General features: G+C 42.6%; 1 protein-coding gene across 2 annotated transcripts in view; it reads left to right on the forward strand.

The window, feature by feature from the left end:
* Nucleotides 1-15,243, forward strand: part of LOC147751543 (guanylyl cyclase inhibitory protein-like) — a 245,096-nt gene that overhangs the window by 68,775 nt on the left and 161,078 nt on the right. For both annotated transcript variants that reach the window (XM_086938729.1, XM_086938721.1), the window contains exon 2: nt 3,256-3,388. In XM_086938729.1, the coding sequence (XP_086794855.1) occupies nt 3,284-3,388 (105 nt within the window). In that variant the 5' untranslated portion in view covers nt 3,256-3,283. The remainder of the gene's footprint in view (nt 1-3,255; nt 3,389-15,243) is intronic.

The raw sequence follows: 15,243 nt of genomic DNA on the forward strand, positions 1-15,243 counted from the left end.
GATTAGTAGCTCCTCCGTAGGCTGCCTCATTTTCGGCACACTACAGCGCTGGGACAAACCTGTTGGCTTAGATGTGTGCTCAATACATGACTATTATTATAATTGTAGATGGCATAGCAGATTTGTGGGTGTAGGCCGGGTGAGCTGTAGATGATAGTTAGAGGGTGGTCAGGGGGTTGGTGTGTAACCTGAAGTGCAGATGTTTGATAATGCCGAGTGTGTCCTTGGTGTTGTATGTGACTCTGAGGAGGTAGTTCAGAAAGTATTGTAATTCATCGTCCTGGAGTGTTGTTGTGGCCCCTGTGGGTAATCTTGTATCCGTCTGTGATGGCAATGTTGATGTAGTGTGCTGAGGATGCGTTCTACCAGTTAGCTGTAATGAAGGCTAAGTGTGGGGCTGTTGTGTTGATGAGGTGACAGAGTCCAATGGCGTGCTGGTGAATGTAGCGGGTGTGCAGTAGGAGGCACATGACCTGGTTGTACGGACATGTTCTGTTATGTGGGGCAGCGGGTTGTTGGCAGTAGGAGTTGCACACATAGCCTGAAAAGCTGTAATGGGTGTGCTTAGGGGTTGCCTGATAGCAGGTGGATGATTGTCTGGTGTTCACTGTTTGGAGGGTGGCTGGAGCATGTTGTGTTACCTGCATCATGGAAGGACCAGAGGGTCTTGCACTGTGCACGTTGCAAGCACTGATGGTCCTGCCTTTGGCATGGAGGTGGCGCAACAGTGGCACTGACAAGCTGCTGCCTGCATTAACAATGGGTGGAGGGAGGGAGGAGCATCTGTGAGGCATGTGTGTTGCGGAATCAGGGCACTAAGTGGTGCTGTGCCGCAGGGGAGGCAGCAGCAGGAATGAGTGAACACATGGCGGTGGAAGGGGTGAGACACCTTGATAAAACTAGCACAAAAAGACAAGGAGGTTTGAAAGGCACAATGTAACAGGTGTATGGGAAGGAAGGAGTGTCTGGTTACTCATGGGTCACGGAACGAAAATGGATGAACAATCACCATAAATGACAGGCACAGGATCAGGCATCAAAAGGCCAAGCTGCGCACAAGACACACAGCGTCAGCAGGTGTTGCCTGCCCGTTGTGGGTAGCAAGCTGCAACAATACATACACAACCATGTACTTCATGCACAATATGGATCATTACCTATGATAAAATGCATGCATGTTGCCACAGTACACATACTCCCATATGCACAATCTTTGTCAATTATGCCATAGATGACGCATGCAAACTGGCAAGAGATCTGTGGTGACAGTAATAATGCACATTGTACTGTGGGGAACACATTTGCTACACAAATGGATAAAGTTTGTGTTGAGGCCATGCCGCTTTAGCCAATGTCCATGCCAGTGCCATTGCTCAGAAGAAAATAACAGTCATGCAATGAGTTTACATTTAATGGTGGTGAGACAATGTGCACACGACTGCCTGGGACTGTTGGTTCCTTGAATCCTTATAAAGGTGGGATGATCATAGTGGTTCATCTCCCAATAGCCCATTGGTCTAAGTAGAAATGACTGACACAAAAGGGTGATCAGACGAGGGAAGACGAGGGAAGGAAAGGAAGGGGACAGCAGGGAGGGAGATCTGAAACAAAGGTAAACAAGCATAAGCATTCAACACTTCTTGCCACTGAATCACAGAATACCTCAGGACCTTTACTGTAACAGTTACACCTGTAAAGGAAGACAACAGCCACTGTATCCTAGTTCGCATCACAGCAATGAAAATTATACTAGATATGAGGATTGAACACGGACACATAAAAGGTAGCAGAGTTTTGCAGCTAAATGAAGGGTGTATAACGCTCTGCAGGCTGCTTCAATGCAATTAGAGCCATGCAGTAATCAAGGTAATCACAGTGTGTGAATAATGCACCAATGAACAAAAATACTAATGCGCTGCAGTGCTACTCACACAAAGGCAACAATCCGTAGTTACCCCTGGGAATCAGTGAGGGTCAAGAAGGGAAATTACACATCACCCAAAAGAGCCTTAGGAAGCTCCTCCAACGATAGAGGGAATTATGTAAACACAAGGAAGCCCCACAAGAGACAGTCATTGGCTCGTCCAACTGGGCTTTGAAATACCTAACATAACAAGCTGCTGGTCCGGAACTCAACAGAGAGTAATAAGGAGCAATGCAACAAAACCACCCCTACTGTGACCAGGATATGCAGCACGCTACAAGAGAATTCTGAGATTGACGTCACCCGACTGGTGCCACGGAAGCGTTTACATTTGCTACAGCACAACGTTGTGACGTCATCAGCGTAACATTTCTGGCATCATTGGAATAGAAAGTTAACACCAACTGACCGAGAAGGCTTGCAAAGCAGTGTTCTCCACCGGCCCTGAGGAAGCAACGTGACAGTGACATGAGATACTGGCAGAAGGGGCAATGCATCCATACGAACAGACTCACAGGACACTTGACAGAACATGTGGGACATATGCTGGCCCACACCTTCACAACATGGTTGATTAGAAATCAAACTGTACTGGCACACAAGATTAAGTGGATGAGCCAAACACATCCACCTACACTATCCAACACTTACCCTGCTGTTGCACTCACTGGAGAGGGAATAGTCATTTTTACCCCTACACTATCCAACACATACCGTACTGTTGCACTCACTGGAGTGGGAATAGTAATATTTTGCCCTACACTATCCAATACTTACACTACTGTTGCCCTAAACATATTGTGCGCTGTAATGGCATGTGTTGTAATGGAATGCATTGTAAGTGTAATTTCTAAAAATGCGTTGTGATGGTATGCGTTGTAAAATCATACTTTGTAATGGATGTTGCGATGTATAAAATGCCTTGTAAAGGCATGCATTGTAAAAGTTTGCTTTGTAATGTGTCCTACTCCACCCAGCACCCCTCCATGCCAGTGAAGTTGCTTCTACCCTCCAGCGAAGAGCTCAACTTGTGTAGACATAGAATGCCTAAAAAACTGGTCTCTCTGTGTGAAAAAGCAAACCCATACAGTTTTCAGGGCTTGGCACTTAAGTTAGGCGGGGACTGTTTCTGATCAATCTAGGCATGGATGAAAACATGAAGCACAAGAATATTTTTCCAGGTGAGCAGTGCATTGAATATATAACATTTCAAATGCAACTTTGACTAGAAATGCTTTTGATCTCTTTAAAAAAAATCCAAAGTATTTACAACCATTGCTCTACAATCAGCCACATTAATGGAAAAGTACCTTGTTGTGCTTGGTTTACAGAAAGTTTGTGCAGGAATGCCCCAGCGGAATGATAACTTTACACGAATTTCGGAAACAGTTTTCTGACTGCACAGTGGGCAATGAGTCTTCAGAGTATGCTGAGCAGATATTCCGTGCACTGGACAACAATGGGGTAAGGAATTTACTGATTCCTTTACTGAGGAACACACTTGCAGTTAGATTAATGCTTGATCCATGTAAGATGACGTGTACCAAATTAACTATGTACTATTACCAAAGATGTCAGGTGTGAGAGTCGCCTACATTTTAAAATGCGGTTGTTACAGTGGGTAAGTATCACATTACTAACTGACCAGGTGAGAAATCGAATATATCATCACTGTTATGTGCACCTTTCAGGTCAATTGTCGACTAATTGAGAAATCACAATATGCCACCTTGTGTTGCAAAACGTAGGTGTGACACGAGATTTGAATTAAAATTAGTATATCAGTAAAATATGTGAAGGATGTTGCCTCTCTTTAAAGCTTTGGTGGCATCATATCTTTAGTTACCACCACAAATAAATGCCATGCAGCATTTTATATTTAGGATCACCAGCAAATAATTAAAGTATTATAGCTTTGTTACTTTTAGTTGTCACACTGCTTACATTATGAGTATGCAGTAAGCAGTTTCAAGTGTTAGACTGACAGACCTATCCATGGGAAAGGCCTGCTGTACCTATAAATGAAATTTCAATAATACTCCAAGAATCTGGCACTGTTCAAGACTGCCACCCTGACCTATCTCGCATCCCAAGTGCTTAATATGTAAAAATAAGTGCCAAGGCCCTCGTCAGGAGGCCACTGCGGCATTCACTACATTTTGCCCCTGTCAGCACTGCCACTGTCATACCTACACAACTACTGACCATGCATGTGTAGTGTAGTTCATATTTTCCCAATAGGCCCTGCGCATTGGAATAACATAAACAGTAGTATCGACGTAGAAGTGCGGATCTTCCAGGCCTCTACTGACTATGCTAAACTTAATTGGGTTTGCTACCAACTAGCTCAGAGGTCACTGGAAACTTTCTTGACTGAATAGGAAGTGATCAGCTTCTCTGGTACAGACAAGAAGGGATTCAGTTTTCCAACAACCGTGCAACATGACAACTTTGCTCCTCAGATAAGAGTCAATCTCTAGGGTCGTGTGAAACAATAGACAGTTATTTTACTCAGTCAGTTGTTGTGCAGATTACTTTCACAATATGTAGAGAATAGAGATACGGGCGTTTTCAATAAAAGGTATTATTTATTGAACAGTCTTTCTTCTCATACAAGAGAAATGAATTGCCACAAGTGCAAGACTTGTTATTATAAAAAGTGCGTACAGTAAAATGAGTATTGCAAAATAATACTGTAAAAGCATTGATATGGTTTCTTAGCCATACAATGGTTTAAAATGAATAAAACATATATACATTCATATATACATTAGGCTAACGTACTCAACTGGTGCTTCTAACTACGCCTACCCGAGTGTACCTGACCTAAGCCTAATACTTGGAAGGGGAGTAAGTAAGTAGCTTTAGTTAAGTTGGTTTTGCCAAGGTTTGCTTCAAGAGTTCTCTCTAAGGGTTTAGTCAACACCATACCTCTGGAATAGAATGTTGGAGGGCTTGTGTCTCCTTCAGGACTCGATATCCCAGTCACTCGCAAGAGTAGGCTGGAAACGCCGGAGCTGGATTTTCTCGGCAGTAGAAAAGACAGCGTCTTTCTCAGCGCGTCAAAGAGGAGGAGGGGCAGCGTCCGTGGGCTGGTTGCACCTGCTGGGGTCTACAAGGGACGGCTGTTCAGCTCCTCTGTTCACCACACCATCGTTCGCTCGTTCGCAGCGATAGCATCAGCAGGGATAACAGCAGCGATGTCTGTGAGGCAGCTAGCTAGCATTCGCTTAAGGCAACGTTGGTAATATTTATACCTGAAAGGTGCCGTGTTTGACATAAGTTTTTGGACATAAGACGTCAATAAAGATGTCACTAGGAAGTGATCGTCTCTCAGTGCTCATTAGAGTTCTGTTACTAATCAAAACATAGCAAGCGGGGCTTTCCCAGGTTGCTGAGTTTTATCGTTTTGAAGAACTCGGAGTGTAATCTACGAATCTTAGATAGTGGCTTCTGCTGTGTCATTTGCACTAATGAGCTGCAAAGGAAGCTGCAGAGGAAGTGATTCTGAAATGTGGCTCTGAACGTGTGAGGCCAGAGACGAGTTTCTGAATATTGCATTTGATCGGTTATGCCAATATAGGGGTACAAAGCGATTATAGCCGTATAGGGGCACAAGGTCACAGTATCGATCAGGGTCCTAGATTAGAACGCGACACCCACTCCACGAATTTATGTCCATCAAATTACTAAAACTATAGCAAAAGATGCATGTGTAACATTGCCCACCCCAAAATACATCTTTGCATTTGAAATAGGCGTATTTGAAATACGTGAAAATATAGGTACTGTACGTCTTTAAGCATAGAAATCATTCAAAATTATAGCATATTTAATCAATGAACGATTTTGCGAAAACAATTACACATGAAATATCTCTTAATACAGAAAAGAAGGTGCGAGATAATTTCATCACATATAAATACATTGCAGTAAAATGTGCTAGAGGCTGGTGTAAAGTTATTATGTCTCTAGTTTCATCTAAAAATAGAAGATGAAGCTTCTGTTCTTTATGAATAGGTCTACTTTAAGCAAAGAATTTTCGTGCCAGAAAAAGGGGAAAATATTTTAAAAAACAGTTCAATCCAAAAAATATTTTCTTTTGAACGGGGGAATAGAGTTCCAACGCTTTTAGCAGTTTTTGTTGTTCAAAACTGAAGGCCGAATTCAGAGTTCATGGGAACGCTGTGTGTCGGAATGCTTTTCTAAAGTTATTGTTTCTGTTCAGGGAGAACATCATATCAGACAGTCTCTCAAAGAATTGGTCTACAAAATCAGGTGACAGTTCGACCAAATTCGATAGTGCTGTAACTTGGCAGTTGTGAGAATGATTGCTATCATCAAAGTCTGGATCAGCAATGCTCACAGAAGGTCGTACCTGGGTGATGTTGCTTTTGTCACTCGCTCCACTGTTACCCCCTAGTCGTAGTACAGGAGTCTCAACGAATGCCGTCATCAGGATTGGTAGCCGCAGGGGACAACACAATGCGTGAGCCGTTATCGGACTGAGCAAAGTATCGATATCCATTGGTACTGCTGATGGAAGTGCAAGACAGATGTCCAACACGCATTCATCTCCGCATAGCATACATCGTAGCACAGGTAAGATGCAGGATTGCCATATCGGTCTGAATGAAAGAAACCATGTCATGTTTAGATCTCTCAACCTGGCCAATCCAAGGACTCTAGTTATTCTGTCCCGGTAGCGGATTGCCAGGATTGTTTCTTTCATCCTCGTAGGAGTCATGTCTGAGTTTTGGCTTGCCATATCAGAGCAGGAGGGTCAAAAATAAAATCCCTGCTACAAGTCCCAAAAATAGGGGTATTCCCAGAATTGCTTGAAATGGTGTTAGCAGTCCCGTAAAAATTGTCTTAAATATGCCTGGGATGCCTATGGCACTAGACATGTTAAGAATGTGGCTAAGCATTTCTGTGAAATGCACGGGGCAATTTGTTGATAAAAGGTCATGAATCTCTGTAGCTGTCCTTGCAACTAGGAGATCATACGTCTCTTTTGATGACGTGATGGGCACTGTTGTCTGCAAAAGCACAACTTAATTTTGCTTAAAGTATCAATTCGTATAGAAGAGAAATTCAGACGAGGCCAGATGGGAGTATCTATGTCTCCAGAGCCGCTCGGAAACAATGCTTGCATACAGCATTTGACCATGGAAGTTACGCTTACGAGATAGGCTTTTCCTGGCAAAAGGCCACAACAGCTGGGATCCGTTATTAGAATGTAACTCCCATTCGCGAGTTGCATAAAGAAAGGCTCTATCTGTGTTGCAGGTGTGACATGTTGGTGGCATGAAAGGTTGTTAGAATTACCTTCACAGGCTCCGTGTAAATTAATACCCTGGCACAAAAGTATACCGCTTAGTGAATGTTTACAGTTTTCACCACTAAGAAATACATTTTTGTTGCTGTCACTATAGCGTGTGTGTGTATGGCAATTTCCACGTTGACTTAAGGTATCCTTTACCCAGTCGTTCATACTGGCCAGTAGGTATGTATTCAAGGCACTTTTTAAATTGGAAAGTTGTTATCGGAATTGTGATAATCCCGTGTATTATCCATTCAATGACAGGACTTTCTGACATTGTCAATGGTAAACTCTCAAGTTTTTCGATGCTCAGGATTGTATAGTCTGCTCCTTTCTGTGCCAAGCTGATTTGTTTATCAGTAAGGTTAAAGATGGAAAACAATGACGTTGTGTTGATTAAACGCCAAGGCACATAGCCTGAACAAAGATTTTGCAGCGTCCAGCCTAATTGTACAATAGAACGCAATTGCGACTGGCCATGCTGTAACAATAGCAAGTCTCTTTCTATTATATCAAAGGCAGATGATACAATACTGTCCAGTGAATATATTCTGGAGGACAGAGTCATTAACCCATTGTCCACTACAGAAAGTGATTTTTCCAAATTAATACGATCAATTTCTCGTATTTTTTCAGCTGTTTCAATTTGTGTGACTAAGTAAAGATAAGTGTTGCTTAATTTCAGCCAGTGTGGATGATCCCAGCCATTCAAGGCACAGCTTCCCTACACTGTATGTTGTTACTATCCCTGGATGTTGTCTCTGGGAGTATCTAGGGTCTTGTCTGGACATTGTTAACCCCTGTGTTTTGTTCAGGAATCTATCTTGACAGTTGTTTGTGTCAGTAGGCCAGATTAACCACTTTTTCCAAAACAGGATGTGTTCTGTTAAAATGTAAAATTTTAGATACGTCTATCTCAATATCTGTTGTTGTATTCTCAGGTATTGGCTTTGGAATAGACGGTTTGTTAAGGTCTTTGATCTTAGCTAGGCCAAGACAGGAAGTTTGTTGAATTGTTTAATTTAAAAACATCATTTGTTCTGGGATCATGCAGGCTCGGAATAGTGCTTCTAGGCCTTGTACCTGCCACTCTTTTGTACCCCAGATGGTTTTTGTTTCAATGTTATTTTTCCAAAAATCAAAAACAAATGTCATCATTTTTTCATAAAATGCTTCTGAATATATCAATTTAGTATTTGTCAGCATTGTTTTCAATCCTGCTTTATCTAATAGTTTGTAATAAAACGTTTCTGCATCACTGGTGTTAAATACTGAGAAGTACTGAAATTTCTCATAGAATGTTTTAGAACTGCTTTTAGGTGGTGTAGCACAATGTTCCCATTGGTTATACTTAAAAACATTTCTAGGCTGTGCAGATTTTGCAAATAATGATCACCATAGTGTGTGAAGCAGAACATCTGTTCATAACTAGACAAACCTTGCAAATAATCATGATCTGTGAATCTAGCTGACATTACTAAATCAGACATCATATTATTAATACTTTCAAAGTCCCAATCATCAGAGAATGTACTAGGTTTTACAAAGTCACTTAATGAAACCTTGAATTGATGAAGATACTTCAGGATCTCGACCGGACCATATATTTCATAGTCAGTTGTCTCCCATACTACCCCACCGGGTATTGGAATGGCTGTGACATTTACTGTTGACAGTTCTTTTCTTCACGTGGGATGATCTGTGTGGAGGTTACCCCACACTCCTTCCACAGAGACTTCATGTAATTGGAAATGAAGTTGGTGCCCCGGTCTGACACCACCTCTCTGGGGAACCCCATTGGGGAGAAAACACCCATCAGTGCCCGTCCCACCACGGGGGCCGTCACTGTTCGGAGAGGGATGGCTTCCGGGTACCGTGTGGCATGGTCCACCAAGACCAGGATGAACCTGTTGCCCAGGGCTGTCTTGGGGTCCAGGGGCCCAACAATGTCAATCCCCACCCGGTCAAAGGGGGTACTGACCACTGGAAAAGGTTGGAGGGGAGCCTCCTGCTTCCTTCTGCTTTTCCCACTTGCCAGGCAAGTGTGACAAGTCTTACAATGGATGTCTACATCCCTTCGGATCTGAGGCCAATAAAAATGGGTGACAAGCCTGTCATAGGTCTTGTCCTGCCCCAGATGTCCAGCTAACGGAACGTCATGAGCCAAACCCAGTAGGAAGGCTCTGAAGCGCTGGGGTACCACCAGCACATGGGCTGACCCAGGCTCAGCAGCCTTAGGCTCGCTATACAGGAGGTCGTTCTCCCAGTAAACAAAATGCGACCCTGACTGATCACCTGAGGTTTGGGCTGAGGCCTGCTGCCTCATACCCACAAGAGAAGGGCACACTTTCTGTTCGGCACAGAATTCTTCCCTGGAGGGACCACCATCCTGCTGCCAATGGGTCAGCTCGGGCAGGTCTCCCAGTTCAGCAATTTGTTCCCCTGTGGGCTCCAGGGTATCCCCCTCAGGGTCTACCTCCTCCTGGACCACGTAAACTACGGGGCCGGTTTCCCGCGCCTCCTGCCTCTTCTCTTTACAGCTGGGTCCTGGGCCCTATTTTCAGGCTCCGGGACCCCATCAACACCCTTACTTACTGTCATGGAACGAGTGGTCGCACACACCCACTCTGGCACACCCAACATTTTCAAATGTGTCTCCCTCTCCACCTTAGCCCAAGGGGAGTCTTCTAAATCATTGCCCAGGAGACAATCAACAGGCATGGTGGGCCTCACAGCAACATGAAGAGTACCTGAAACTCCCCCCCATTCAAAGGAAACTTGAGCTACCTCACACTCTTTCTGGGAGTTGTCAGCAGCAGCAGAATGCGTGGGGAACCACCTGCTCTCTGGACACCAAGTGATACTTGACAGCTATCACACCCCATTTTCCATTGTCCAGCCCACCAGAAATGACCAAGCACATTCCAATATCCTGTTCGATCAGGCCGGACAAACCCATCGTAAAACTCAACCCAAAGCAGTGATTAGGCCATAAAGGAAGGAGCAGAAACAGATGAGAAGCAAGATAGAAAGGTGGGTGCAGTGTACTGTAAACGCAACAATGTCCTGCTCTTTGATCTTTATCTGACCAGCTGTTTAACAAGGAACTGGCTCAGCGAGGTCAGCCTCGGGCAAGGGAGTCAGTTCGGTCAGGTCACTCAAGAGTCAGCTAAGGTGTACGTGTCCCAAGGACTCGCTCGGCCGTAGTCATCGGCCTATGTGAGGGCAACCACACAAAATGGCTGTCGTACACAAAATGGAACCCGAGGGTTCAAACGAAATCCATGAAAACATAGTGTTCTCATTGATCAATTATGACGAAAACACTTGTACACAGCACACTCGTAATTTGCGGTCCGCTGATACCAAAATCGTCTATTTCCGACGATCTTCATTGAACGGGTTTAGGACCTACGAACCACGGACCCTCAAACTACGGAACCACAATACATAGATACGATGGGTTCTCAAGCCTATCTTTCACTTGTTAGAAGATCTTCCCATTGTTATGTACTTACAAGATTGAGGCTAGACCCTGTGCATCACCTGGTTGCGTTCCCTATGATGAATCAGTACCCCGTTTCCCCTTGTCCCTGTGATGGGATTACAAAACAGAGAACGTTGCACTTTTTGTTTTTATGTGACCTGTTTTTGTCTTTTAGGATTGCCTATCTTAAACCTTTGTTTAAGAAGTATGAAACTAATACTATTAATGCTGCTATGACCCTACTTTTTGCACTCAAAGAACCTGATATTTGTTTTTATACTGCCACATTCATTCTAAGTGCAAGTAAGGCTAGAAAGATTATGCTGTTCTAATGCCAATTTTACCCCCTATTATGTTTAGGGAAGTTTTATTGATTATGCACCTTGCACTTTAGATTTTATACCTTCCAAAGCCCATGTAATTCGATCCCTCGTTACTATAACTATGTTATGCTGCTATGAGTCTATTGTTTACATCTGGAGTTATGTTATATTCTATGCACTTTAAACTGCATTTTGTGAAGCTCCGGTGTTACTCTTAACAATAACTATGTAAAGCTGCTATGTGTTAATTGTTTACATTAAGAGAACCAATGCAATGTACGGCGTATAATGGAAACTAGTAATCGTATGTCCTTTTAACATGTATGCCTAGTTTTATTAATTTTAACTGTCATGTGCTATAAATTGTGCTTTTATGGTTGTATGTCCCAACCGAATAAAGCTGTTTTGAATTGAATTGAATTGCATTATAAAATAAGAATTTAAACACAATACTATAAATAACTATTGGCCAGAGAGCACTAATAGAGACTTGAGAGAAAGACTGGATTACTGAAAACTACTAAACCCATTTCGTTTAGTGAACACCAGTTAGCGTCTGTTGTAAATAAAGTGCCAACACGTGTAAATCCCTAGTTAATCCAATAGAAAGCCCAATAAATTCATGAATGAATAAATTTCTGACAATGCTATCTATTTACATAAATGACTTGGTAAAATCTTTGATCATGTTCTTTAAGTTCCTATATTGAGGACATCAATGACTGTCTTAGACAGTTACAACATTGAGGGCACCCTATGGGAGGGATTATTTTATGTTCATTGGGTTCCAATCACTATAGACTGAAACTCTCCGAAATGAAAGACTTTAGATTGCTGAGTAATTACTATTACATTATGAAAATACGAAGGCAAACATTACTTTTCAAATACAACTACTGCATATAATATTGTAATATATTTTTCTGCAAATCTCATGACAATTTTAAAAACAGATATCTGCAAATGCTATGAGTTCCAATGTGGCTCCTTTTTATGCAAACATATTCAAATACAGTCGAACTATAGCATTGGTAATGAAAGATAGAATGGCAAAATAGTGAACTGGAAAATAAATATACAGGATGTGATCAGGATATGGATGGGCAGAAAGGAAAAGTTATGGAAATTTCATCAACGGTTAAAAAACATGAGCAACAGAATACAATTTAGCATGGGAACCTAAAATGTTTTTCCTGGATATATTTAGAAGTTCTGAATCAATAAATTACACATTTACATAAAGCCAACTGATAGAAATTTATATTTACATTTTAAAACAATCTGATGCTAAAATATTCCAGTAGCCAAATGCCTCTGTACAAAAGGATAAACTCACAATAAAATAATAACAATAATAATAATGGAAATTTTGTATTGAGAAGACGGACTGGTGAATCACACAATGAGAGAATATTACCCAAATATCCTCAGCATTGTACAGGCTCAAGGGCCAGATGTATGACCCACCAATTTGTGAGTTGCAAATTACTACTAGCAATTTGCTACTCTCAAAGTGGGATGCACAACAGTGTCTGAGACGCTGTTTGCGATTTCCAATGGGGTAGCAAATTGCATGCCTCATGCATATTAATGAGGCTGTCGCAATTTGCGACCCCTTTAGGAATGGCAGGCACTCCCAGGGATGGTGGCCTACTGGGGTCAGCAGACCACCACGTCTGGTAGTGCTTTTAAATAAAGACGTTTTTTTTAATGCAGCCCTTTTTCCCTAAAGGAAAATGGGATGCATTTAACAAATAAAAATGAAACGTTTCTGTTTCATTTTTAAAGGGCGAGCCTGTGGTACCTGGGACCAATGCCTGCCCTTAAAAATATTTTTAGAGCCACTCACAAAGGGGAATGAGTCCGCGGGGTACCCCTTCCTTTTTGCGAGTGGTGGTAAATTGCGACTGTATTGCGACCGCAAAAGTAATACATAGCTTCAGAAGTTGCTATTAGGAAGGGATGCTCTTGGAACGCCCCTTCCTAATAGCGAGTCGCTAATCCTATTTCGCTAGTCGCAGATTGATTTGCGACTAGCAAAATAGGATTAGTACATGGCCACATGTTTTTTGTGGTCACAAACAAGTCTTAAACCCATTAGCGCCCGAAAAAATTGTTAGTACATCTGGCCCCAAACAAATAATAATTAGACATTGAGCATTAATATAGCTGTTTGACTCATTTAGGACTTCCTAAAAAAACTAAAACATTATTTGAGCATACAACAGCAGTACATTTGAAATAAAATGTATAACAATTTATACAACAGACTCCAGCCAAGCCTAAAAATTGTACAGAACCATTTTCAAATTAGATGCAGTGCAATCATAACAGGAGAAAAAGTAAATCATCTGCCTACTACCACAGCTACTAACATCAAAAGATACAATTCTTGCAATAACACCAGGGGCGGCCTTAGGCATGTGCAAGCTGTGCACCTGCACAGGACCACCAAACCCCAGGGGCCACCACGCCAATATATATCCTTAATATAATAATCCTCTGAGGATGGATACATATTTATGTGGCGGCCCCTGACAGGCATTTGGCGGCCTCCGGCTCTGTTCCACTTCGAAACACCATGAGCCCACCCTCTCTTCACTGGCATCCGTGCTCCGCCCCGCCCGGACCTCCTCTTCCGGGGCCCCCTACCTACGCTCCCTGCCCAGGGCCACCATGAGCCTAGAGCCGCCCCTGATAACACAAACATAACCTATAGAGTTACTCTCCATGCTAACTATTTTATGGCAAAGTTTCAAGGAACTGGTTGTGTGCGTTACATGGGAAGTAGACGCATCCTTGCACTAGGGCACACAATGTGGTTCGTTGAAACACAGACTCCAATGAGATTTTTTAATAGTTGATTATTTATTCATCAATCTTGCAAAAGGAAGTTTTAGTTCATGATTTCACAAAAGATTTCTATCATGTTCATAGAAATGTTCCAGAGAGATACTCCATACTCCGATGCATTTCGGGCAGGTTTTGCCCTTTGTCAAGGAGTTCTGAAAGCAAAATAGACTCTTTTACCTTCCGAATCATCGACGGTAAAACATACAACGTAAACATTTGCATTGCATAACAAGTGTCATAGCATAGTTATTAGCAACGAAATAGGTGGTTTACACTAAGAGGAGAACCCATGTGATGGCGTGGGCTGGGTGAAAACTGGTGAAAGTAAGGGGAAACGTGATAAGGCGAACGTGATACACTTACGTGTCACGGTCGTGAATGCTTGGCTCTCTGGGGAGGCAAGAAGAAGGGGGTTAGACAGGGTGAATGCCCGACGTTAAAACATGGTAACGCGGGTCTCACTAGGAGCTCCAACTTACTTGGGACTGAATGCAAACAGCAGCGGCTGATGTATTCTCGGAACGTTGGCTGGAAAGTTCACGGAGTGACGGCGGAGTTCGCCGTTTTATGACACTACGCGAAGTTTGTTGATGGATGTAGAGAGGGGACTGGGGAAATGTAAAGATGGCGGCCATCTTGGAGAGGGGAACTGAATGAAGGGTGAGTAACAATGTAGCAATAACAAATATTTACAATGAAGGTGTGAGACCGGCTCACACTAAAGGTCAAGCATGAAACACATATACCACAGGGGGTATTCATAAGAAAGCACTCAGTTCTATCCGGTCATTGAGGCCGTGTGGCTTCATTGACTGTAGTCTATATATCCAAGCGGTTTCGCGCTGGAGAAGAAATTTGTTATTGTCTTTTCCTTCTTTTTTTTGGATCATCTCAAGCACCAAAAACTTGAGTTGGGCAACGTTGTTGTGAAGTTCATTGAAATGCATGGCAATGTTCGATTTTTGGTTCTTGGTCCGAATGTTCGACTTATGTTCATTAAGACGAGTCTTTATTTTTCTGGTGGTTTTACCAACATAAACCATGCCGCACGGGCATTTCAGTAGATATATTAAGTTGGTGGAATCGCACGTGGCATTGACGTGGAGTTTGATGTTGAATCCTCTCATTGGGTGGTTGATATTATTGCCCATGATGACATTGTTGCAATTGTTGCAATTATGGCACGGACGCGTGCCAGTATGGGAGGTTTGTTGAATGGGTTCTTTGCATAGAATTTCTTTGATGTTTTCAGATCTGGTATATGCGAAGATGGGTGGTTTCTCAAATAGGTTGCCAAAGTCAGGTTCCGATGCCAAAATGCGCCAATGTTTTA

Source organism: Lissotriton vulgaris, chromosome 1_1 (assembly GCF_964263255.1).
Source record: "Lissotriton vulgaris chromosome 1_1, aLisVul1.2, whole genome shotgun sequence".
In the NCBI taxonomy this organism is placed as follows: domain Eukaryota; kingdom Metazoa; phylum Chordata; class Amphibia; order Caudata; family Salamandridae; genus Lissotriton; species Lissotriton vulgaris.